This window comes from Carcharhinus amblyrhynchos, chromosome 10 (genome assembly GCF_965287045.1).
Source record: "Carcharhinus amblyrhynchos chromosome 10, sCarAmb.v2.hapA, whole genome shotgun sequence".
NCBI lineage: Eukaryota > Metazoa > Chordata > Chondrichthyes > Carcharhiniformes > Carcharhinidae > Carcharhinus > Carcharhinus amblyrhynchos.
This window is the reverse complement of record NC_137333.1, coordinates 61,468,957-61,496,631: the sequence shown is the minus strand read 5'-3', so window position 1 is coordinate 61,496,631 and position 27,675 is coordinate 61,468,957. Positions and strand designations below refer to the sequence as shown.

Below are 27,675 nucleotides of genomic sequence, written 5' to 3'. Positions count from 1 at the left end.
CAGGACACTGATTGGGAGGGACTGTTAGCTGGAAAGTTCACGGTTGGCAAGTGGGAAGCTTTTAAGGGCAAAATGAAATGGTTGCAGGGGAGGTATGTTCCGGTTAAGCGGAAGGATGGGAAAGGTAGGATTAGAGAGCCGTGGATTACAGGGGGTATTGAAGACGGTCAGGAAGAAGAGGGAGGCGTATGTTAGGTCGAAACGACTGGGTACGGAGAGTGCGCTGGAGGAATATAGAGAGAGTAGGAGGGAGCTAAAAAGGGGAATTAGAAGGGCAAAGAGAGGGCATGAAATGGCTTTGGCTGGTAGGATTAAGGAAAATCCAAAGGCATTTTATTCCTATATTAGAGGCAAGAGAGTAGTTAGAGGGAAAATTGGTCCTCTTAGGGACAGGAGTGGAGAGTTATGTATTGAGTCGGAGGGAATGGGAGAGCTCCTGAATGAATACTTTGCGTCGGTATTCACAAAGGAAAGGGGTTCGGAATCGTGCGGTCTCTTGAAGGGAGCTGAGGATCAGTTGCAGGAGATATCTATTACGAGGGAGGAAGTGCTAGGGCTTTTAGGTAGCGTAAGGACGGATAAAGCTCCAGGGCCTGATGGTATTTATCCCAGGCTGCTTAGGGAGGTGGAAGATGAAATTGCTGGGCCTCTGGCGCAAATCTTTGTCTCTTCTTTGGACACAGGTGAGGTCCCAGAGGACTGGAGGGTAGCAAATGTGGTACTGCTGTTCAAAAAAGGTAGTAGGGACAACCCTGGAAATTATAGACCGGTGAGTTTGACATCGGTGGTAGGGAAATTAATGGAAAAAATACTTAGGGGTAGGATGTATGAGCATTTGGAGCGTTGCGATCTGATTAGGGATACGCAACATGGCTTTGTTAGAGGGAGGTCTTGCCTTACGAATCTGGTGGAATTCTTTGAGGAGGTGACAAAAACGGTTGACGATGGGAGAGCTGTTGATGTCATCTATATGGATTTCAGTAAGGCGTTTGACAAAGTCCCTCACGGTAGGCTGGTAGAAAAGGTTAAGGCGCATGGGATACGAGGCCAGGTAGCTAGGTGGATTGAGAACTGGCTGGGTAATAGGAGACAGAGGGTAGTTGTGGAGGGGACCTTGTCGGGCTGGAGGCCAGTGACCAGTGGTGTGCCGCAGGGCTCAGTAATGGGACCTCTCCTCTTTGTAGTATACACAAATGACTTGGAAGAGAGCGTAGGTGGTGTGATCAGCAAGTTTGCGGATGACACCAAGATGGCAGGGTTGGCAGGTACTGAACTGGATTGTCAGGTGATACAACAGGATATAGATAGGTTGGTGCATTGGGCAGATAGGTGGCAGATGGAATTTAATCCTGACAAATGCGAGGTGATGCATTTTGGAAGGAGTAATGCAGAGAGGAGCTATGTGATAAAAGGTAGACAGATTAGGAGTATAGACATACAGAGGGACCTGGGAGTGCAGGTTCACAAATTCATGAAGGTTGCAACACAAGTGGAGAAGGTTGTTAGGAAGGCTTATGGAATGTTAGCCTTTATAGGAAGGGGTATAGAGTATAAAAGCTGCCGTCTAATGCTTCAGTTGTACAGAACGTTGGTCAGACCGCATCTGGAGTACTGCGTCCAGTTCTGGTCACCTTACTACCGGAAGGACGTGGAGTCTCTGGAAAGGGTGCAGAGGAGGTTTACCAGGATGTTGCCAGGCATGGAGGGGCTGGGTTACGAGGAAAGGTTGGAGAAACTGGGACTTTTCTCCTTGGAAAGACGGAGATTGAGAGGGGACATGATAGAAGTATATAAGATACTGAAGGGAATAGATAGAGTTAATAGTGAGAGACTGCTCCCTAGACTGGGTACAAACACGAGAGGTCATGATTTAAGGGTGAGGGGGGAGAGGTATAATTTGGAAGTGAGAGGAAGGTTCTTTACGCAGAGAGTTGTGGGGGTATGGAACGCGCTACCGAGTAGGGTGGTGGAGGCAGGAACGTTGGACTCGTTTAAGGTTCAGTTAGATAGACACATGAGTGAAACGAGGATGGAGGGTTATGGTAGGGGCTATTAAATAAGGGTTAGAACCTCGGGAGACACCGGAAAAGCAGGCATGTAAGATTAACGTTTTTGTCTTTTTATTCCGCAGGTGGAGGTCCACCTCGTGTCAAACGAGGGGCATGCACACGGTGGGTCGTGCGTGGGCTGCTCTTGGAGGTTCCGGGAGTGGCCTAGTACTTCGTGTCGGTGTGTGTGCTTGATCCTGGACCGGTAGACGGGCGCCGCAACAGCTCAGTGACTATCACTGCTAGCTGTGCAGATACATGGATTTGGGCCTGTGTCTGTGGGAGTTTGCGCATTCTCCCTGCGGTTGCGTGGGTTTCCTCCGGTTTCCTCCCACACCCCAAAGATGTGCTCTTAGGCTGATTGGTTTTACCAAATTGACACTATTCTCCCCTGAATCTGGCTAAGTTAGGGGTTCCATTCGTAGATACGCAGGGTAGAATAGGTGTAGGGTGATGCGGCGTAGGGTGATGCGGTGGTGCGGGCTCGTTGGGCCGAAGGGCCTGTTTCCCATGCTGGGTTGTTCTTTGTTTTTGAGTATAGTAGGGGGCTGAGAACACAGCCTTGTGGGGCACCAATGTTCAGGATTATCATGGAGGAGGCGTTGTTGCCTATCCTCACTGATTGTGGTCTGTGAGTTAGGAAGCTCAGGATCCAGTTACAGAGGGAAGTGGCGAGCCCAGCCCACGGAGTGTGGAGATGCATTTTGTGGGAATAAGTAAATGAGAGCATTTACGGGTGACAAAGACACCGCTGGAAACATTCATGATGGAGCTGGGCAGGGGAGCAAAGTTTTGGTTCTGTGGGTGGTCAGGAGTCCCTCAGAAAGAACGTTAGAAGGAACATAAGAACATAAGAAATAGGAGCAGGAGTAGGCCATCTAGCCCCTCGAGCCTACCCCGCCATTCAATAAGATCATGGCTGATCTGAAGTGGCTCAGTTCCACTTTCCCGCTTTCTCCCCATAACCCTTAATTCCCTTGCCTAACAAAAACCTATCTACCCGCGTCTTAAAAATATTTAGCGAGGCAGCCTCCACCACTTCAACGGGCAGAGAATTCCAGAGGTTCACCACCCTTTGAGTGAAGAAGTTCCTCCTCAACTCTGTTCTAAACTGCCCCCCCCTTATCTTAAGGCTGTGCCCTCTCGTCCTGCTGTCCCTTCTGAGCGGGAAGAACCTCTCCATCTTTACCCTATCCATCCCCTTCATCATCTTATAAGTCTCAATAAGATCCCCCCTCATCCTTCTAAACTCCAACGAGTACAAGCCCAGTCTATTCAGCTTCTCTTCATAGCTCAACCCCCTCAACTCCGGTATCAGCCTAGTGAACCTCCTCTGCAATCCCTCCAAGGCCAAAATATCCTTGCACAAGTGTGACGACCAAAACTGCACACAGTACTCCAGCTGCGGCCTCACCAGTGCCCTGTACAGTTGCAGCAAGACCTCCCTACTTCTATATTCAATCCCCCTCGCTATGAAGGCCAGCATCCCATTTGCCTTCCTGACCACCTGCTGCACCTGTAGTCTGGGTTTTTGAGACTCATGCACAAGGACCCCCAGGTCCCTCTGCACCGTAGCATGCTGCAGCTTTTTGCCCTTTAAGTAGTAGTCCTTCCTACTATTATTCCTGCCAAAGTGGATAACCTCACACTTGCCAACATTGTATTCCATCTGCCAGGTCCTCGCCCAATCACTCAGCCTATCTAGATCCCTCCGCGGACTTTCTACACCCTCCGCACAATTTGCTTTTCCACTTATCTTTGTGTCATCAGCAAATTTTGACACCTTACACTCAGCCCCCTCCTCCAGATCATCTATATAAATGGTAAATAGCTGAGGCCCCAGCACCGATCCCTGGGGCACTCCACTAGTCACCAACCGCCAATCAGAATAGCACCCAATGACACCTACTCTCTGCCTATTTGACAGCCAATCCTCTATCCACGCTAACACCTTACCCCCAACTCCATGCCCCCTAACCTTCTGTAACAACCTTTTGTGCGGCACCTTATCAAATGCCTTCTGAAAATCAAGAAACACCACATCCACCGGTTCCCCTCCGTCCACCGCACTAGACACATCCTCATAGAATTCCAATAAATTTGTCAGACACGACTTCCCCTTAACGAATCCGTGCTGCGTCTGCTCTATCAAACAATTCTTCTCAAGATGCCTCGCTATTTCTTCTTTGATGACGGATTCAAGCATTTTTCCTACAACAGATGTTAAACTAACCAGCCTATAATTCCCTGCTACCCTTTTTAAACAGCGGTGTAACATTACCGTTTTTCAATCTTCCGGCACTTCCCCGGAATCCAGCGAGGTTTGGAAAATAATCACTAAGGCATCTACTATCACCGCCATTTCCTTCAGAACCCTTGGATGCATTCCATCCGGTCCTGGGGACTTGTCCACCATCAGGTCCCACTAGTCTGTCGAGCACCGCCTCTCTAGTGACAATGATCTCATTCAGGCCCTCAACTCCTACCATCCTTCTATCTTTAATACCCGGCAAACTATTCGCGTCCTCCTCTGTGAAGACCGAAGCAATAAACTTATTCAAGGCCTCAGCCATTTCCTCATCCCCCACCACTAAATCCCCCTCTCATCCTCTAAGGGTCCAACATTCACCCTAGCCAGCCTCCTCCTTTTCATATATTTATAAAAACTCTTATTATCATTTATAAAAACTCTTACTAAGGTTGGAACAGCATGGTGACACAATGGTTAGCACTGCTGCCTCACAGCGGCAGGAGCCCAGGTTTGATTCCCAGCCTGGCTCACTATCTGTGCAGAGTCTGCACCTTCTTCCCATGTCTGCGTGGATTTCTTCCTGTTTTCTCCCACAGTCCAAAATACATGCTAGTTAGGTGCACTGGCCATGCTAAATTCTCCCTCAGTATACCCGAACAGACACCGGAGTGTGGCAACTAGGGGATTTTCACAATAACTTCATGACAGTGTTAATGTAAGCCTACTTGTGACACTAATAAATAAACTTAAGCTTAAGAGATAAGGTGAAGTTGACGAGGGAGTTGGGGGGGGTTGCTGGCGGGGAGATAAGCATCTGCACACAAGGGGCTGGCAGCAGTGCCGTAAGATCTAAATACCTCATACAAATGATCTCGGTGAATGAATGCATTTACTAATTATATCTACTCAATATATCACCATCCTCTAAGGTTGTTTACTGTCCCACATCCCCATTATCCACTTAGCAGCATGCATTGACACTCAGGATAAATGCCTAACATTCAGATCCTCCATCTCAACCTCACAGACATTCCAAAGCTGCCAGTCTCACACACACCTTTTACCGCATTTACATATCTCCAACTATAGAGCTACGGAAGGCACATCACTCTGACACAAAGCTACATAACCACGGACATTGTGCCTCTCTCCTGTGGGACAAGATGATACATAAGGAGAGCAGAGTCAATAAGAAACAAGTACAGCTGAACCTCCTGAGTCTCAGGGAGGAAATAGTTGTCAGCATCATGGTGCCAGCTGTTATGTGGCCTGCAGTGCACAATGTGACTGAGGATGATGGCACTTTCCTGCCTTACACCTCTTCCCAACTCCCAGCTCACCCTCATCTGTTCTCTGGCAAGAACAACAAACTGCAAATGGTGCTACCATGGACTGCTTCCAGCCTCAACCTTCCCATTCTGAGTTCCTGTTTTGACACAGACAAGAACCTGCCCAGCCACAACAAGAAGGGTGTGAAAGAGGGAGAGAGAAAGCGAGTGAGCGCGAGAGAGTGACAACATTGCACTACTGAAGAGGCTCCATCACTTGATCTGACACTTCCAGCCACCAGCTTAGATACTGGCACTTACACATATCTTGAAGACATGTATCGAGTTGGAAACAGCACATGGTGACTCACCCAGATATGAATGAACTACAGCCAGGCCAGGGGAAAGGATGGTTTGTGTGCCAGCTCACAGGGCAGCGAGGTAACAAAACTGTATTACAAGTAAACTGTGATTGGCCTGCAAGACAGCCTGCTGTCACTGACGAGGAAAACGGGGGAGTCCAGTTCCAAATTGGCAGAGAGGATGGCTCAGAACTTTTGCCTTTTCCACAATCTCTGCTTCATCTTTCTGTTGTGCTCCAGATCCAGAGGCACAGTCATTGCTGGCAAGATAACAGTTACAGCCCGAGGACAGGTCACCTCCCTGTGAAGATGCAGCAATGCATCCTGACAGGGCCAGGAAAACACCACAATTCTCCAAAAACACTCCAGAGTACTTCCAGACAGTTTGCGATAGCAGTTTTCAAAATGACCTTAGCTGCAATTTGAGCACCTGGTTCTTTAAATGATGCTGATGCTGGGCTCCCCTTTGCTGTTCAGAGCTTGTTGTTCGCAGAATGACATGCTGATACATTGTCTGGACCCGTGAGATCCAGGTTAGGATCCTGAGGTCACATCAGGCAGTGGGCTGTATGATATTAGGATAATGCTTCATTACAGGCTTCCCACGCTTTCCTCTTTCTCAAAGGCAATTAGAGATGGGTAATAAATGCTGGTCTTGCAAATGGTGTCCACATCCCACAAACAAATATAAAAAAATCCTTGCAGTACTCCACACAATTCTGCTGTTAGAACTACAACAATAACAAATTGTATATATTGTCTATATATTTATATTGCACCTTTGACAAAATGAAACATTTTAAGGCACTTCAAAGGTTCATTAAACAACAAAATATAAGACTGAACCCCAAAAGAGTATTAGGTCAGATGATATAAAACTTGATTAAGAGATATATTTTAAGCAGCAGCACAGCAGGGGAAAGGACCCTGCCAACCAACCTTTGAGTTAGTTGCTGATTAATTCTACTGGTGGTTGCTGAATTGGTAGACTTGCTCAGGAGATTAATACAAAGTTGGTGATGTCTATAGGACAGTAAGAAGTCTCACAACACCAGGTTAAAGTCCAACCAATTTATTTGATAGTAATCCCACAAGCTTTCGGAAACACTGTTCCTTCGTCAGGTGTGTGGAATGAGAACATTCGGCACACCTAACGAAGGAACACCATTTCCGAAAGCTTGTGGGATTACTATTAAATAAACTGGCTGGACTTTAATCTGGTGTTGTGAGACTTCTTAGTGTGTTTACCCCAGTCCAACGCCGGCATCTCTACATGATGTCTTTAGGAGCAGGTCTGGCATGTGCTGAAGATCTTGTTTCTCTTTTTATGGGTTCTGTTCAAGCATCTTTGCCCCAGTCAAGTGTATTTAGTCTCAACTGTCCTTGGTCTACAGCAGGGGGAAAATGAGCAAAGCTGTTTGATAAGGAGGAAATAGCGAGGCATCTTGGGAGAAAGTGCTTGCTCGAGCAGATGCAGCACGGTTTCGTTAAAGGGAAGTCGTGTCTGACAAATTTACTGGAGTTCTATGAGGATGTGTCTAGGGTGGTGGATAGAGGAGAGCCGGTGGATGGGGTCTTTCTTGATTTTCAGAAGGCGTTTGACAAGGTACCTCACAAGAGGTCATTGCAGAAGGTCAGGGGACATGGAGTTGGGGGTAGGGTGTTAGCGTGGATAGAGGATTGGTTGTCAAATAGGAGGCAGAGAGTGGGGGTCAATGGGTGCTATTCGGATTGGCGGATGGTGACTAGTGGAGTGCCCCAGGGGTCGGTGCTGGGACCTCAGCTATTTACCATTTATATAGATGATCTGGAGGAGGGAACCGAGTGTATGGTGTCGAAATTTGCTGATGACACCAAGATTGGTGGAATGGCAAATTGTGCGGAGGGTGTGGAGAGTCTGCAGAAGGATCTAGATAGGCTGGGCGAATGGCCCAGGAAATGGCAAAGGGAATTTAATGTTGGCAAGTGCGAGGTGGTCCACTTTGGTAGGAATAATGGTAGGAAGGACTATTACTTACGGGGCGAAAAACTGCAGCAGGCGACGGTGCAGAGGGACCTGGGGGTCCTTGTGCATGAGTCTCAAAAACCCAGCTTGCAGGTGCAGCAGGTGGTCAGGAAGGCGAATGGGATGCTGGCCTTCATAGCAAAGGGGATTGAATATAAAAGTAGGGAGGTCTTGCTACGGCTGTATAGGGCATTGGTGAGGCCGCAGCTGGAGTACTGTGTGCAGTTTTGGGCGCCGTACTTACGCAAGGATATTTTGGCCTTGGAGGGAGTGCAGAGGAGGTTTACTAGGCTGATGCCGGAGTTGAGGGGGTTGACCTATGAGGAGAGGCTGAATAAATTAGGCTTGTACTCGTTAGAGTTTAGAAGAATGAGGGGAGATCTCATTGAGACGTATAAGATGATGAATGGGATGGATAGGATAGAGGTGGAGAGACTCTTCCCGCTCAGAAAGGACAGCAGGACTAGGGGGCACAGCCTCAAGATAAAGGGGGAGCGGTTTAGAACGGAGTTGAGGAGGAACTTCTTCACTCAAAGGGTGGTGAATCTCTGGAATTCTCTGCCCGTTGAGGTGGTGGAGGCTGCCTCGCTAAATATTTTTAAGACGCGGGTTGATGGGTTTTTGATAAGCGAGGGGATTAAGGGTTATGGGGAGAGGGCAGGAATGCGGAACTGAGCCACGACAGATCAGCCATGATCTTATTGAATGGCGGGGCAGGCTCGAAGGGCTAGATGGCCTACTCCTGCTCCTATTTCTTATGTTCTTATGTTCTTATAAGGGAGGGAAAGTAGGAATCTCAGCAGGATGTCCTATCCACCCAGGGTCTTCAGGGAACAGTTCACTTACGTCACCCTTAGTGAGGAATAATGTGACCAAATGTCCTAGTTTCATTAAGAAGGTGCTCAGTGAAATCTGTTAGCTGCCGTAGGCCGACCCACCACACCAGAGTAGTAGTCTTACGCATTGCTATCCCAGAGCTGCAGCATGGATGGTAGGTGGTTGTTGACATTTAATGGAGGAAACTGCAAATGGCCTTGTACGGTGACCTCATGAATGTCTGGTCTTATAAGGTCTGGCTTGGGTTGATACCACTTTACCCAGGGTGGCATCAATCTGCTTGGCTGGCTGGCAAGTAACAGCAAGGAAACTATGGAGTGACAGCGGTGGAAGGACAGAGACTGTTAGCCAAAGGAGGGACAGGGGATTTGTGTTCATGAAACCAGTGTTGTTCTGGAGGAGCAGGAGTGGGACAGAGTTACCTCAGTGATCCGAGTAAAGTTTTTTTTTGTAAAGGTAGAGTCTTCATTAATTATGTTTGTCAGAGGCTTCTATTGCTTTGATCTCAAGATGCCTGACTGCAGAGGCAGATACATGGCATAGTTACCTACGGAAAACTTGAGATGCCAATCAGACTTGTTACACACCAAAACCCAAGCAGATAAGTGATTCTGCAAGCCTTTTGTACATTGCAGCTATGATCTCAGTGCCCTGATGTTTGTGGCAACAATCACAGCTTGTTTGATGTCAGTTTGACTTTCTACTGCAACATTCAGACATTGGGCAGCTTCTGCTTACACTGTATTGGAAGCTGAGGCATTGACCAACTGGCTGGACATCATGGTTGGGTACACCAGTGTGTTAATGGAATTGGCCACTACTTTCAAGCTGGAAATAACAGGCACAATGCTCTGTGCACAGCCATATGTGCCAAATTAGTGTTGGACTCTTCCCTGCTCCTTAGCAGTGACAGCAGCTTTCAGGCAGGCCAGCCAATGCACCAAGAATTTCACTGAACATATCCATCAGTTTTTCTTGCAGGGCACCGCAGCAAAGTCCTTTTCTGAATTCCAGTGAGTGAGCCAATGGTGCTGTTTCTTCTTTATCAATCTTTTCTCCCTCATCCAGGTCTTGCTCCAGCATCACTGCCTGACCAGGTTCCAGTTTCTTGAATTTGATGATTCTTGACATCCAACAAAAGAAAGACACAAGGATATGATTCAGTGTTGGGGGAGGGGCAAATGGAGCAATATGAGAGTTCATCAGTAAGGATCAGACATTTGAAGATGCATTCACTGACCTTGACTACTTGTGCGAGGTCACGGAACTTCTTGCAGCATTGCATCCAGATCTTTGTGATGACATTGCTGAGGGATAGCTATTTACTTCCATTGCCTTCACAATGACTGTCTGGATGGATCTTAATCCCTTGTAGCCAGACCAAATCTCTCCTCTTGTCTATCTTCTACAACAAGGCCTCAATCAGAGATTCAACGATCTTCCTTACTCAGCTATTTCCAGTTAAAGTGCAGCTCCCCTCGACAAAGTGCACAGTGGTAAGTTGTGCAGCTGAACTTCAAGTGGTGCTAACTCCCCATAATTTTGCACCCCTTGCTTAGACGTGCTGTCACTCAGCTGTGTGCCTAATGCTGTCTTAAAGGTACAATTATGATAATGAGCAGGCAACATAAGTTGGTGCGCTACCTGCACTGGAAGGAACCGGTATCAGTTAATCACACATCACAATTTCCTACTCTTTTGCAGGCCTTATTGACATGAGCTCTGCCTTGTGGAGTTGGCAGATCACAGTAGAGAAGCATTTTGATCAGCTTTACTTGTTAAAAGGAGAAAGATACAGTAGCATTCCTGCGTCTGATAAATTTCAGTGGCTGCATGCTGGAAATGCTTGTGAAGACAACTTCAGAATGTGAAGCACACCCTGTCTGAGTAGCTCATTACCATTCCCCAATTGGGTACATGCAAATTTTGCATAAACCATACAAATGGTAGTGGACATTTTGCTTTTGCTTTAGCTGTGTCGGCATTACTGATTAATATCCAGAGTTCACCAACATTAACTGGGTAGTACTTGTTAAACTAGGCATGACCGGCTGAAATGGCAGTCCTGAAAATAAAAACTTTCAAATGGAAAGAACTTAAATATAGCTCTTGAAGATTTTTTTTTGCAACTTTTTCCATTGTGGGAACAATATCCCTGGGATGAAAGATTGTTGTGGCCAGTAACTACCTGGCTCCCCAGTGTTGGATTTGGAGGATACCACAATGATGTGCTGGGGAATCCCTCTTGGAGGTTCCTAGGTAAGAATTTACGCAGCAATTGTGCAGAAATGCTAACTTCCATTGGACCATGGCTGGGAACTATTCGACAGGATGATTTAAATCACTAACTTTGACTGTAGCACTGGCAAATACATCCAAAACTACTCTGAAAGAGTTGGAATGGATAAGAACACTTCTAACTTCAGCCTAACTTTTTAAACATCTAGACCAAGCCCCACACGGGACACAGCCCACATTCTGGACCCCCTACCACCAAGCAATTACCGCCCCACGGTTTTCCCAGCCCCTCCTCCCAGAACACCCAACTCCCAGTCACATGGGACTTCCCACCTCACCCCCCTGAACCTAAAAGCCTGACTCTAAGATCTGACCCCCCTCCTCCACCCTACAATGTCCAAATCCCCAACTCAATTTCCCAAATCCCACCCACTTACTTCCTCCCTAGCCTACTAATTCACTGGGTCCTACTGCCAGAACCAGACTATGCTGGAGTCTGTGGAGGACTCTTTCAGTGTAGGGCCCAAGCCCCAAGGCTAGCAGAGGTTTCCAGATTCCATGGGCTCAACACTTACTGATGCTAGTTGGAAGTTACAGTCCACTATGTTGGAAACAAGTAGTTTGTATGGATGGCAACCTCATGTTTGGTCGCTGGCAGAGGGAACTAGGTACTTGTTTTAGTCAATTCCCAGCAGCCCATATTTTAATTGGGCATGGACAGTGTATTTTCCCCCCTCCTTTTCTGTAATGATTTCCATTCCAAACCTTTGATCAAGGAGGTCACTGATATATTTCCCATACCTATTGGTGCAGAAACATATAGCATATCTTTGGATTACTTCCATTTTATTGTGTAAGGATTTCACACACACAACTTAAACACTCTAGAACTAGAGAAGCAAATGTTTGGTGAACTACAACTCCATTTTTGTTGTAATACCAAAGATTCCTCTTCAGAAATCCGAGAACCCCATTTGCTTCGGCTATTACCTGCTGAATGCAGGATTCTCATTGAATATTGTTTGGTGAAGGTGAACACCCAGGTATGGCTGTACTTCTATTGCTAAAAATTTGATTACTGAATTTAAAGACTTTTTTTAATAGAACAGAATCCCTACATTGCAGAAGGAAGCCATTCGGCCCATTGGGCTTGCACAATCCCACCCAGGCCCTAACCCCGTGAGCCTTGTCTTTACCTTGCTAATCCCTCTGACACTAAGGAGCAATTTAGCATGGACAATCAACCTAACCTGCACATTTTTGGAATGTGGGAGGAAACCGGAGCACCCAGAGGAAACCCAGGCAGACACAGGTAGAATGTGCAAAGTCCGCACAGAGAGTTACTTGAGGCTGGAATCGAACCAGGGTCCCTGACACCATGAGGCAGTAGTGCTAACCACTGTGTTGGTGCATCTTTTTTGTTGGTGATACAAATGGCATTGCATTTTGTGACATTGAATTAAATAACGTGTGGAACTGTAAATCCTGAAAGAATCAGCACATTCACAGGGAAGGGAGATTAAAACGAAAATGATAGGAATGGACAGTCGATCTTAACATAGCTGCTGCTCTATAAATCTGAACAACAATTCTTTCCTTTTTTATTTAAATAGTATAATTTAAACATAGTTTAACTCACCCTCTTCTGGGACACCTGATGATAACATTTAAAAAAATACGGGCAGGATTTTCTAACCACCCCCCCACCAGGGACATGTTTTCTAGTTATGGAGGTGGACTGCCACTGGCTGCTGGTGGGATCTTCCTGTCCATGGAATTTTGTGTGGCCCGCCCATCCTATTCCCAAAGTGTCATCCTTGCCAAAGGCCACAAAACAAGTTAACAAATGCAAGATTAACTGAAATTGTCTCACTTTCACCAAATGAGTTCCATGAACTTCATGGTTCTGCTATTCCACAATCCAAGAATTAAACAGGATCTTTCACCCCCATAGATGAATGAAGGGAAAAGTGTGCAGACCTCAGTGGCACTAATGCTGTGCACCAGACTTCAGTGGGATGTAAACAAATACACAGACTGATTAATAGCTTGTCACTTTACTTGTTGATTAGTGAATTATTTATAACTGTTTAATAATTCATAATTGATAATTTTATAAATGATAGTTGAAACCAAAATAGGAGGCTGAGGGACTCAAAACATGATCAATGTCCTTGTGCTTGGTGCACCTTTCCTCTGTGGCTTCTTTTGACGGTTCTCAGTATTGAAGAACACAGGCTGATCCTATCACAAGGACCGGATGTTATATTTTGAACCATACTAATAAGATTCAGTAATGATAATTAATTCAGGACATTGCATGTGTGTGGCATTTTAGAATGTCTTTTTCCAAACTGATGTCAAGAATTGAACTTTTATGCATTCCATTACTGAAAATGATTCAGGCCCGAAGGTAATTTGTTTTCTTACTGTGCTAATTGTTTAAAGTAATTGGGTAATTCAATGTTGTTTGGGATTACCTTACATTAAAGAACATTCCAGAATTCAAATATAGGAGAAACAAAAATCAATCACTCCAGCAGATTGTAATACCCACCACATCTGCATATAAATTTACTGCACAGGTACCTATTGTCTGGGTACCATAAATACACAGAATGTATAAACTTTATTTATTTGAACTTTAACGCTGATTTCTCATTATCTTTTAAAGACTTCTACGTTATCTGCTGTTTTATTTGTATTAAATTGAAATTTGTTACTCAGTAGAAGTCAGACTGGTGAATTTTACTATCTGGTGATGTGTTCAGTACTGTTCCAGGTCTGTTAACTTCATTAATTGCTTCAGATACAATTCCTCTTTGATATGAAACCTTACAAGTTTGATCAGAAATGTGCACTGCCACTACCACATTCTTCTCATTGAACTCATCTATTATATGTTTTGAATAATACAAGTTATTATACCTAAAAACAATTATATAAAAACATACATCCTTGCCCATGACTCAAACTACAGTATAAAGTAAACATGGAAGACTATAGCCAGGGGCAAACTCTGCACCTGGTGAAAGCCTACTGAAGTAGTGTGAAATTTTAAAGGCAATCTGCTCTTTGACCTTGCTAAATTTGAGTTCGGTTTTTCTGCTGTAGGGAAAAGACAACCATTATGCTTTGAGGATTTAATGACCTTTATGCTAATCATTCAGACTGAGATGTGAACCTTTTCTAATTATTTGTTGTGAAGTGGGCAAAATATATTTAAGAGTAAGATTAATTGCTGAACTATTCAAAATTACTCGTTAGTATCATTCAAAAAATTACCAAACAACAAAAATACATTTTCATCACTACATTAGCAATTGTGTTAGTGATTAGTAAAACTTCTAATAATTAGTTACTGTTGCTACACTTTTTTCTTCATTCCAAATCTAAGCAAAACTCAAACCTAATCATAAAATTCCAATATAGCAAGTATTTTCCATTTCAGTCTTATTTTATCGAATTTCCGGCCCAATCACTGACTTAACCATTTAATTTTGATACAAGTCCATTCATCTGTTTCAATTATAATACCACTTAGTGCATTGAATGCAGTCAATCTATTACCACCATTCACAGATCTCAGCTTAATGTATGTTAGAAAGACTAATGTTTCATTCATAAATATTTTCTGATAATAGATCATTTTGCGCCCCCCCCCCCCCCCAAACACAGGCAGTTTTGACCATCATACATTCTGAATATGTGAATAACTCAAATTACTCTAAATTTGTCAGGTTGTTATAAATCCTAATCTAAATCCTAATTATTGACAAATTAAAGATGTTTTAGTCAGGGCTCTGGATTGGTGGTGGCAAAGTGATCTGGAGCTGTGAAATAGTTAAGACACATTCCGTTTTTACTGTCCAGTTAACTGAAAGCATCAGAAATCTGTCCTCCTCTGTGGTAGGGCTTCAGATAGAATTTTGAAATGATTCGTAATCCAATAAACTGTAGCTTTTCAATGCAATTTTTAATGTGGTAAATCACAAATGTTCACTATGAACAGTTTTACTGTAGCTATACTCGATATTACACTAGTATATGCTGGGATTTATTCACCCTGACACAAAGCGAGCTCAAATACTTAAGTATTTAATGTATTTTAATAAAGTTAAAACTAATATTTGTCATGATCATGAAGTAAAATTCAACAATTCGGCTGCCTCAGAACTGTAACACTCCACCCCACAAAGCACCCCTGCCAGAAAACTTTAAACATGCACACTACATTTCCCCAGCATACCACACCTGGAGCCACTGCCAGATTGTGCTTTAAATTCCATTCATCAGTTCATAATATGTATTGTTCCAACATAGAGCTAAAAGGTCACTATTATACATAAGGAAAATTAAGCCGATGTTCTTGGTTGCCTTACAGTTCTTCTAGTTCAACTACTCCAATAAATGAACATGTACAACAAGCCAAAGGGCTTTTTATTGCAAATTTAATTCATTTCTCTAGACAACTGTGAAATTTGCCATTGACATTAGTCATTACCCCAAGGCGAACTAAAAGATGATCTCAGTTAATAAATGATCCTTAACAAGGAACACTTCTATCTGCTGTGATAATGGCACAGGCACATTTTATTAATGCAGGCTAGCTTCCTGCCAGAATCATAGGATTCTCAACTATTTGGTGTCTGCTTGTTTCCTGTTCCCACTCGTGATATTAATAATTATGCAGTGGGATAATTAGCAACCGAAAGAGTCATTCCTACCAGCTTGCAGCTCGATTTTTGTTTAGCATGTTAACCTTCTGGGAGCAGAAATGACAAGCTCAGTGAAATAACCATCACAGATTGAACTTGCAGCATCCAAAAAGGTTAACTATCCATGGCATCTCTTGCCTTAAGTAACCAAGTCAGATATATGACGATGATAGAATTCTATAGATAAAACCAAATGCTTTATCAATTTAGGTTTGAATCATAAAATGTCAATGATATTTACATTCACATCCAATTGCTTTCTAATTGTTCAGAAGGATTTTTAAAAGTACGACATAAGCTAGCAATCAATTATCTAATTACTTTTACATTTCAAGTATAATCCACAATAAAGGTTAAAAAACCCATGAAAGTTGCAAGCAAATAATGAGATTGTACGCTTGTACACTCACTTCTTAGCAAAAAAAAATCAAACCTTCAAAAGAAGCAGAGATACTTTATATGTATGCTTCCCTTTCTTCCCCCTATTCATACTTCCAACTTCTTAAAGTAACAGAGTAGGAAATAAAGGGGACAGCTGTTTCATTTTATTGAGAATGTGAGTACCATGCTCTGGCCACATGAATTACATCTGAATAACTGTCACCATTTCCCCAAACGCTAAAAGAAGCACCGTGCATTTATCTTCAAGGGAATTAACCAGACTGGTTTCTTATCTTTTTTTTAAGAGAAATACATTTCAAATGTCATGCACATTCGTTTGCTATTGCTAGGGTGCTTGTTAAATTACTGAGACGAGTAGTATGATAAAGGAAACATTTGACGGCATGCAAAAAAAATACTAAACTTGAAACCTGTTTTTTTTTGTTTTTAAATAATCTAAACTGTGCAAGTATTTTTCTTCACCCCTCAATGTCTCCTTTCACTGCAGTGGTTTTGGTGGTACTGCTAACTGCATGAAATACCTTTCATCTGCAAATTATTAACACAATCGCACTGATAAAAAAACACACAGAAATTCGTTAAGTGTTATACAATAGTGAAAACAGTTGCACTGACCGGCAGGACGTACTCTAACCCATTCCTTTTAGCCACGTCTCTGGCTACGTCCTCTCCCTCGTCTATCTCAATGGTGTAGTAGTTGAGAGGACCAGCAGTCTCCTCCCCTCTAGTGGTTAGCAACGCACTTTGCAAGAAACAGAGGGAATAGAGTAAGACGACGGGTCTTCCAAAGGCCATGAGTCTAAATCAGAAAATGGGAAGAAAGTCAGAGAACACTTATCACGAATCATACATGGAAATCTTGCCCGAACTGACATTGGTGACAGGAACTTAATCAACACTACGCTGTATTGCACTACATTTGGATGTTATGGATTAACATTAACAACTTGTCTCAACCTGTCTGTGGCAAAAATATTGGTTGTTAAAGGTTGCATTTACAATAATCAGGTTTTTGCGGGCGGAATATTTCGGAAACCAACACATCACAAAGTAGAATGTAACTCCACATTATTAAATTCTGTTTGTGTCAAACCATGAGTTTGGGAAATGACCCCCAGATGATGGTCTTGGTTTGAAGCAATGGTATGCTTAATGCTACTTTCAAAAATATATTTATTCACATTTTTATTACCAGAGATGTCTCTGGAAAAATATGGGGGTGTGATAGCATCATTGCAGGGTAAAGGATAATTTCTTGGTAATCTAAAAATTGTGTCTTTCTAGAATTCCAAGTCATGTTAAAGTGCTTACCTTTTAACAAAATTTGCAATAGATTTGAATAAATGCAAGCCTTGTTTTTAAATAAACTGATGATTTATTAGAATCTAACCATTCCCAAATAATCCACAAATTTGCATTCCCAAGACTGGCATAGCTCTCTGATTTCCTGTATTTTTTTCCTTCACAGCATAGATGCAAAGATTGGATAAAGTACCCTGCATTGTACAAACATAGGAAGCTTTACAGCACAGGAGCTATTTATATAAAATAGGGTTCATTGTCATTGCAGAATTGTGGTAATTACTGTCCAATTCTTTTTTATGAAGAGTTACATATGAATTAGGAACAGGAGGCCACTCCAGTCTGCTCAGTCATTCAATAAGGTCACAGCTGATTTGATTCTAAACGCAACCCCACATTCCTGCCTACCCCTTCTAACCTTTTACCCTCATGTTAATCAATAAACTATCTAACTCTACTAATATTCAAAAACTCCCTGCTTCCACTTCCCTTTAAGGAAAATTCCAAAAACCCTATGCCCTATGAGAGAAAACACCTGTGTTAAGTGGGTGACCCCCTTGTTTTTAAACAGTGGCCCCCTAGTTCTAGATTCTTCCACAAGAGGGAACATCCTTTCCACATCCACTCTGGCAAGTGGCATCAGGATCAATTGAGTTCACTATTGGTTGAGCACGTTTATCCAGTGAGTGGACACAATGGACAGACCCCGTTTGATCCTTTGATGTGTGTCGAGAAGTAGAAAGGACATTGCAATTGGCCTTAATGCCTCAGAGTTCTGTTGGGGAAATTGCCTAGGATTTATAACTATCATGCAATGTTGGATAATGTGATTAGGTATGAGGAGAGGAAATTTGCCAGGGCTTCTTCCACATTCCCTGCATGCCTTCAGCGAAAGAGCCATGGAAAATGGGAGTAACTGTGATGAAATCTAGGCTGAATAGTAGAATGAAGTGCCAACGTTTGTCTAATAGTTTAATGGCTGCTTGAAGGAAATATAAGAAAGCGATTGACAGCAGCAGTTGATTCTTCAAGGTGGTGGAATGAAAAGAAAGTCAGAAAGATCCTGGTCACAAAACTCTGCTCTGTCATGCCTGTATATTCACCACAACTTGTGCTGTTGCCAAGAACAAAATGGCACCAGCATCACACACAGATACACTCTCATGGTGTGGGTTGCACCAGATGCCATTTTGGTGGGTTGGTGCACGGAACCTGCTCAGGAAGTGTGCAGAGTAGAAAATTTGGACAAAACTCAGGTCATACTGGTTAGATTGAAGCTGAGACATTTTCAGTGACACAGAGAACATCTTAACCTTACACGACTGACATACTCAGCAGCGGGAGGGAACGCCCAGCAGTGCTATTTGAAGGGATAGCAACTTGCCTCAGGGCCATTGCTGAATTATTTCCACTGGCAGCTGCTGAATGAGTGGAGGTGATTCATGTTTTCCACTATTGTGCAATGTTGGTGAAGTCTATCGGCAATGATGTGGCACTTGTGAAGACTTTAGTTCTCACTCAAAGTGTAGAATCTTCCCATCCCACTCACCACAGGAAATCATAGCAGGCAGGACATAAATCATGCAAAGGTCCATTAATCTCGTATGGGATTTTCCGGTTTAGGGGCAAGTGCGGCCGAAAATCCGGCCCCAAGGATTCCGCTCAGGCCATTTGGCCTCAGTCAGGGGTGTTGTAGTTTCCATTTCTCTTGCTCTGCAACAAGATAGAAAGATTCCATAGAGAAGAACAAGGGGAACAGAGTATAAGGATCTTAACAGGAGGCCCTAACCATCAGAGGTCTTAGGGAACATTTGTCATATTTCAAGCCAAGTCAGAAACAACATGTTTGCATAAGAGAGATGACTGATGCACAGTTTGCAAGAAGAGAGGAATGTATTGCCGTTAGAGAAGAAGGGGAGAGTACACGTGGCTTCACCAGAACAGCAGACTTCTTCATCGTGCACAGTGCCAGTGACTGCATACATGTCAAATCTAAATTCAGATATGTACCGTAGCTGCAAAGGGTGCAGATTTCTGAATATCCAGTTGATTTGCGACCAAACTCAATACATCATGCAGGTCAATGTCCAATGTTCCTGAGGGGTTTTGACATGGAAGATAACAGATGGCTCCATCTGTGAAAGAGACTAGAGCCAGATCACCCACTTTAAGAATAAGAGCTCTACTGTTTAAGACAAGGATGAGGAGAAACAATATCACCTTTATTCTGTGCCAGTCCATTTTACCATCAGCACAAGAACTACCACAAAAATCCCAGAGGATGACTATTGAATAACAGTAATTATCTGCTGATTATCCAGCTCATGATTTTGGTACTCAACCCTAACAAGGTCACATGCCCCCCTATATCTAAGGTCAGGTTGTCTAATAGAAAACCATTGTTGTGATAAAATCAACTCTTCTGCTGCTTGGACTGCTCTGGAAGGGTTCTATGTACTCTCCAGACTAAGAGTCATGATTCATCAAGCTCTTGTGCATCCAGACAGTCTCACCATTATGAGGGCACGTCCCCTGCCACCAGATATATAGTGAGCAGCAGAAGGGAAGGAGGATGAAGGACAAGGAAACCCATGCATTACATGATGGTCTAGTGCATTATGGCTACACTATTAATCCAGAAACTCAGCTAATGTTCTGGGGACCCGGTTTCAAATCCCACCGCAGCAGATGGTGGAATTGGAACTCAGTAAAAAATATCTGGAATTAAGAATCTACTGATGATCATGAAACTATGTCAATTGTCAGAAAAATCCATCTGATTCACTAATGTCCTTTAGGGAAGGAAATCTGCCATCCTTACCTGGTCTGGCCTACACATGACTCATGAGCCACAGCAATGTGGTTGACTCTTAAGTACCCTCTAAGGACAAGTAGGGATGAGCAATAAATGCTGGCCAGCCAGTGATGCCCATGTTCCATGAATGAATAAACAAATTCATTGCTTTCTGGTCAGGCCTTCTGTAATTGGCTCATCCAACTTTGTTCTAGCAAACACAACTTAATTTCCCATTCAACAATAACTCCACATTTTACCACCCCTACACTAGAATGTGTTGCACTGTCTTCTTGACCAATGAGTTTACTCAAATCATTCCTGGGATGAGGGACTTATGAAGACAGGTTGAACAGGTCTGTATCCATTGGAGTTTAGAAGAATGAGAGGTGATTTTACTGAAATGTATAATATACCAAGGGATTTGATACTGTAGATACCAGGAGGATGTTTTCACTTGTGGAAGAGGCTACAAACAAGGGACACTGAATAAGAGCTCTACTGTTTAAGATGAAGATGAGGATAATTTTTTTGTGTTGTTAGCGTGTAAAATTCTCTCCCCCAGAAAGCAGTGGAGGCTGGATCATTGCATACATTCAGAGTAAGCTACAACAACTTCTTGATAGACAAGGAAGGTAAGGGTTATGGGGGGGGGGCAGACGACAAAGTAGATTTGAGACACTATCAGATAAGCCATTATCTTAATCAATGGCAAAGCAGATTCAAAGGGCTGAATGGCCTATTGCTGCTTCTAAGTCCTATGTTCCTATGTTACAGTGCTGAAATTAAAGGCAACACAAAACAAGCATTCTAGATCAACATTACCAAACTACTTCAAATTTCATACAAAATAACTTCATCATCCTTGTGAAGCTAATCATCCTTGTGCATTTCCTTTGTGTCTCTCTTCCATTTGCCTATTCTAGCCCTATCCCAGTTGCTGCAGTATGGCTGCTGAAAGGCTGCTGACATTCAGTGGGGGAGACTGCAGATGGCATTGCAGAATGTCCCCAGTGCAGTTCTGGCTCGAGAAGATTGCACAGGCTGCTGCAGTCTGGGTTAGCTGGCTAGTAGACAGCAACAAGGGCATTGCTGGAACAGCAGTGCTAAGAAGATCAGTGCTGTTACCTCGATTGGATAGCAGATTTGTGTTGCATGGAGCCGTTGTCCCTCCTTTGGGGTAGTTCACAGCAATCTTGGTAATCTGTTAAAGGACAGCTTGCTGGGGGAGCTCCTTTAGGCACTCTATCTGCTGCCATGACAGTAGCAGTCTGAAGCTGCATGGGATTAAACTGCACATAGAAACACAGAAACGAGAAGCAGGAGTAGTCCATTCAGCCCTTCGAGCATGTGCGGCATTTTGATCATGGCTGATCATCAAATTCAATATCCTGATTCCCCCTTCCCCCATATCCCTTGATCCCCTTAGCGCCAAAAGCTGTATCTAATTTCTTCATAAAATCAGATAACATTTTGGCCTCAACTACTTCCTGCGGTAGTAAATTCCATACATTCACCACCCCTTGGGTGAAGAAATTTCTCCTCATCTCAGTTCTAAAAGGTTTACTCCTTATCCTCAAATTATGATCCCTAGTTCTGGACTCCCCTACCATGGAATATTTTTTTCTGAATCTACCATATCTAACTCTGTTAGAACTTTGTAAGTTTTTATGAGATCCCCTCTCACTCTTTTAAACTCCAGTGAATATAATCCTAACCAACTTAGTCTCTCCTCCTATGACAGACCTGCCATCCCAGGAATCAGCCTGATAAATCTTCGCTGTACTCTGTGGCAAGGACATCCTTCCTCAGATAAGGTCACCAAAACTGCACACAGTATTCCAGGTGTAGCGTCACCAATGCCCTATACAATTGCAATAAAACATCCCTATCACTATACTCAAATCTTCTCGCTATGAAGGCCTACATACCATTTGTCTTCTTTACTGCCTGCTGTATCTGCATGCTTACTTTCAGCTAATGAAACACAGGGACACCTAAGTTTCTCTGAGCATCCACTTTTCTCAATTTATACCCATTCAAATAATAACCTGTCTTCCTATCATTGTTGCCAAAGTGTTTAACCTCACATTATACTGCATCTGCCATGTATTTGCCCATACACTCAGCCTATCCAAATCACACTGAAGCATCTCTGCATTCTCCTCACAGCTCACCCTCTCATCCAACTTTATATCATCTGCAAATTTGGAAATAATACATTTAGTTCCCTCTTCCAAATCATTAACATATAGTGTGAAAAGTTGAGGTCCTAGCACAGATTCCTCCGGGCGCTCCGGTTTCCTCCCACACCCGAAAGATGTGCTCTTAGGCTGATTGGTTTTACCAAATTGACACTATTCTCCCCTGAATCTGGCTAAGTCAGGGGTTCTATTCGTAGACACGCAGGGTAGAATAGGTGTAGGATGATGCGGCGGCGTGGGCTTGTTGGGCCGAAGGGCCTGTTTCCCGTGCTGGGTTGTTCTTTGTTCTTTGTAGATCCCTGTAGAAGCTCACTAGTCACTGACTTACATGAATTCAATCTGAACTTTAATGCCCTCAGACTTCTGTGATTTCTGATTATATTGCCATGGAAGTTGAGACATTGGCCCTCTGATGCTGCACCATAACTGGCTCTGCAAGTGTTCCCATGGAGTTGACCACCACCCTCATAGTGGAAAGGATGAACTTCAGGCTCTATACAAAGTCATGTCCTCCATGCCCCCTGATAGTAACTGAACACTCGGTGAATGACTGGGCCAATAATCTATCTTCTTAACCAATGAAATTGGAAGAATCAGAATGAATTGTGGGAGAGGAAATAGGGTGATTCACAATCAAATTAGATCAGAATGTTTTAAGAGAAAAAAAAGACAGAAAGGAAAAGTTAAAAAAAAGTAAAATTGAAACAAGTTAAAAACCTCTGAGAACAATTTACTCCCTGCGATAGGGCGATACTGCAATTCTAATTGTTCCCTTTTGAGTTTCTAAGTTTGAGTGACATTCCAGTAACATATATCTCATCATTAAAAATATCCTTACACCACAAAATATCAATCCTAATTTTCTGTAGCGAATTTAATTGACTTTTACAGCAGAAGTTCAGTGATTTCTTGATGCGTGTAGTAAGGTCGAAAATGAGCTCTGCTTTTCACAAGGCTAACAGTGGAGCATGCAAATCTTTCAGCAATTTGTGGCGAGTTGTGTCTTATGAGCTATCTCTGCCTTGCCACTGATTGCTGAATTATTTGCACACTAATAAGGGCGTGCACCTTTAACTCACGGTTATTCTGTTAACAAATTCTGGCCCTTTAAGATCTCTTAGGGTACGCCTCAACCTTCACTTTTCTAGATAAAAGACCAAGTTCACTATTCTCTCCAATTCCTGATAATCACTCAAATATGGTAACCTTTTTATGCTCTTATAAAGACTGTGTAACAAAAGTATATGATTGCATCTCTGTGTAAAAGAGTAAACTTCATATTTTTCTTTATCAAAAAAGCTGGTTTGATTTGAAGCTGGATTACTTTCAAAGTGAGCGCCTGAATAGAGTTTGCATAAATGAGAGCATCAACACTAATTAGATTCTGATATTTAGCGAATAGCAATGTAAAAACTGATCATTATAAATGAACAGTATCAGCAAAGGTTTATGATGGAAACCCTCAACCTAATGCTCAGATGTACAATATTTATATCAACTGTGAAACGACAGGCGGTAAAATGAAAAGGCTAAATCTCAGGTCATATTAGATACAAAAGTCAGCACAAGCAGTACTAAAACTTTACTTTATTTTTGGTTAGAAAATGTGGAAGGACACGCTTCTTCAGAATGTTTAATTTACAATATAATGACTGTTCTGTTACAAGTTGTTCCTGTTAAGTTATTCTCCTGGGCTTCAAGGATTGAATAGGCACCCAAAATACACCCATAACAGTAAAATTGTCTGTTTTGTCATTTTTATTTCTTATGAATTGGCTGGTAATATCATAAATGCCAAGCCAATGAGGGAGTCAAATCTGACAATACTTTAGCTGCAATTTTAGAAATAAGTAAATTGTACTTCGAGATGGGAGGAATGCTGCCTCGAAATTTTTTCATGTTTGACACTTCATTTGGCTTCCATTTTCAAGGGTTGCAGTAGAATGCATCATATGCTTAGGTGCCAACAACAGAAGTTGATAGCCTGCAGAGAATGCATTGAATCTACACTGTTTATCAACTGGGAGGCAACTTGACCTCTTCCAAATAAGGTTAGAGACTACAAGGCTGGTTCTTGAGTGGTGGGTTCAGGTCCCATATCAGAGACTTGAGCACAAATTCTAGGAGCAGTATATGAGGAGCTACAATGTCGGTGATGCATCCTTTTGTTTACTCTCTCACATGAACATCAAAGATCCAGTGGCATTAGTATGAAGAAGAGAAAGGGAGTTCTTCTCAGTATCCTGGTCAACATCTATCCCCAAATAAAACTCACTCAATGATACTATTTGGTCATTATTTGTGTTTGTGGGATTTTGCCATGCATAAATTGGTTGCTTCATTTCGAAATTATAACAGTGACCAAACTTCAAAAGTTCTTCGCTGAACAGGCTTACATCTTTATTTATCTAACTTCTTCCATGTCCATAGGATGCCCCAAAGCTCTTTACAACCAATGAAATACTTATTAACATTTTAACTTGTTTGTTTGGGACATTTTGAGATTGTACATGGCATGGTATAAATGCAAGGCATTCTTTCCTTTTAGAGCATTACAATCTCAATGGCACACAGGTGCCAATGACACTCAAGGGCACCAGCCCCTTTCACTTTCACTCCTGCAAAAACAAAATACTGTAGATGCTGGAAATCTGAAACTGAAAATGTTAATAATCTCCCAATTGTAAAAATCACATAAGCTACTATGAAAACAAAAAGGTCTTCTAAAAAGTCTTCACAGATAAGCACCAAGACTATGAGTCTGTGAAAATCATTAAATCAGACATCTGGAACTAGAAAAAGCGAGTGCCATACTGACACTGGCAGAAGTTGGGCCAGTAATAACTTGTAACAATAATGCATAAAATCTTCACGCTGATTGGATATTATAATTAAGCAAGTGTAAGGTGATTGTGGTAGGTTTTAATATTTGAATGATGTAACCTTAATTAATAACAGTAGATAGAGAAAACTCTTAAAATGTGATTGATAGATGCTATATACTTGTAAATGAATTTGAAACTATAATTGCTTGTTTATTTCTGAATTCTGCACTCTGGCTAGTTACAGACTGCGACTTTTCAGGGACTGAGTTTGACTAAAACAGCTGTTTATGAGAACTCCGTGACTTGGCCTGGTTACTTGAAAGGTAAAGTTGTGATTAATTTAAAGGCATCAAAGCCCACAACAGAAAATGTTGGAAATACTGAGCAAGTCAGGCAGTATCATCAAGAGAAAGAACCAGAGTTAACAGCCTGGATTATTCTGGTGAAGTAACAATACTCGCTGCTGACATTAAAGGAAGCTGCCCACAAAGATTTAACAATTTCTGTGCCGCAGATTTCCATTTTTCTGATCTCCAGGCACATAACATTGATGTCAGCAAGAAGGATGAACAGCCAATTGCATTGAAGTATTTTCACTGACAGCAAACCAGGAAGTTCAGGGTAGTAAATTCTCTTACTTTAAACTTCAAATTTAAGATGACAAAACAAATAATTATGATTAAAATAGAAATTAAAATGAAAATAAATGTTGAAAAAATCAATCTTATCATAATGTTGAAATGTGATGTTCCACAAATATTAAATTAGCTTTTCAGAGCTAGTGAAGGTATTTGTCAGTAATCATGAACTTAGTATAGTGCTAAAAATCTAAGTAGGCATCTTTGAACAAGAATTTTTACAGCAAGGCAAATAATAAAGGAATGGAGGTTTTCATCAGTTCAGAAATTTCCCGTTGATTGCAATCTGGCAAGGATCTCAATGGTACATCTTTAGGTTATGCATGACATCACAAAGGACAACTTTTGGATTTCTGTTGACAGTTTAGCTATCGTTACCACTGTAAAGTTTCAAGCCAAATCCCTTTGCCAAATCTGACGAATGTTCATCGACCTGGAAGGTTGAGAGAGGTGGATACTCATCAAGACCTTGGAGTCCTCATGCATCAGTCACTGCAAGTAAGTATGCAGGTACAGCAGGCAGTAAAGAAGGCAAATGATATGTTGGCCTTCATAGTGAGAGGATTTGAGTATCGGAATAGGAATGTTTTGCTGCAATTGTATAGGGCGTTGCTGAGGCCACATTTGAAGTAGTGTGTGCAGTTTTGGTGTCCTTATCTGAGGAAGAATGTCATTGCTATAGAGGGAGTACAGCGAAGGTTTGCTAGGCTGATTCCTGGGATGGCAGGTCTGTCATATGAGGAGAAACTAAGTCAGTTAGGTTTATATTCACTGAAGTTTAGAAAAGTGAGAGAGGATCTCATAGGAACTTATAAAATTCTAAGAGCTAGACAGCATAGATTCAAGAAGAATGTTCCCAGTGTTGAGGGACTCCAGAACTAGGGGTCATAGTTTGAGCATAAGGAGTAAACCTTTTAGAACTGAGGTGGGGACAAATTTCTTCATCCAGAGGGTGGTGAATGTGTGGAATTCACGACCAGAGAAAGTAGTTGAGGCCAAAACATTTGATTTCAAGACAAAATTAGGTATAGCTCTTGGAGCTAAAGGGATGAAGGGATATGGGAAGAAGAGGGGATCAGGATATTGAATTTGAAATGAATGGTGGAGCAGGCTGCAAGGGCCAAGTGGCCTACTCCTGCTTCTAGTTTCTATGTTTCTATGTTAACTTTGTTTCTCACTCCACAAATGCTGATTGACCCATTGCTGCACATTCCAAGCATTTTCTGTTCATATATCATTGTCATTTCTCACAGTTTCAAAATCTGACAATCCCATGAAATATAGTTGGCAATGAAGCTGAGCAGCAGCTTCAGTACAGCTGTAACAGGTCCAGAAGCAAATGGCTCAAGAACAGCACTCAATATAAACCTCTGACTTGTGAAAACCTGTGGTTTGATGGGCTTTTTCACTATAGCTGCAGCAATATCCATTTCTTTCATTTACATTCGCAAGAGGTAGAGCACATTTCCTGAGAATGTGGATATGCATCGAGGAAAATCTTACAATTTTAGTTTCAGAAATGTAAGTCTCTGATTAATCTTGCTTGCTTTTAACCATTTGTAACTGAGACAATTTTACTCTGAAAAAGAAGTGACATTTGGATTGTCAGCTAATAATTGACTAGGATAAGAGGTCTTTGGCTCTCCTAGATAAATTACATAATTGCTAAGCAGGGACTTAAAATAGGAGATCAGGAGAAACCACAGAGAAAAGGGTCACATCACTTTGTCTTTCTCCAGAACACCCTAATCACAGCAATTCTTTTCTTGCTCTGTTGATTCAG

The 27,675-nt window shown here is 42.4% G+C and overlaps 1 protein-coding gene across 2 annotated transcripts in view; it reads right to left on the bottom strand.

Moving 5' to 3' along the window:
* The window catches only part of LOC145348985 (PC3-like endoprotease variant B), a 709,624-nt gene that overhangs the window by 614,602 nt on the left and 67,347 nt on the right, over positions 1-27,675 (bottom strand). For both annotated transcript variants that reach the window (XM_080197162.1, XM_080197161.1), the window contains exon 2: positions 16,745-16,928. In XM_080197162.1, coding sequence (XP_080053288.1) covers positions 16,745-16,924 — 180 coding nt within the window. In that variant the 5' untranslated portion in view covers positions 16,925-16,928. The remainder of the gene's footprint in view (positions 1-16,744; positions 16,929-27,675) is intronic.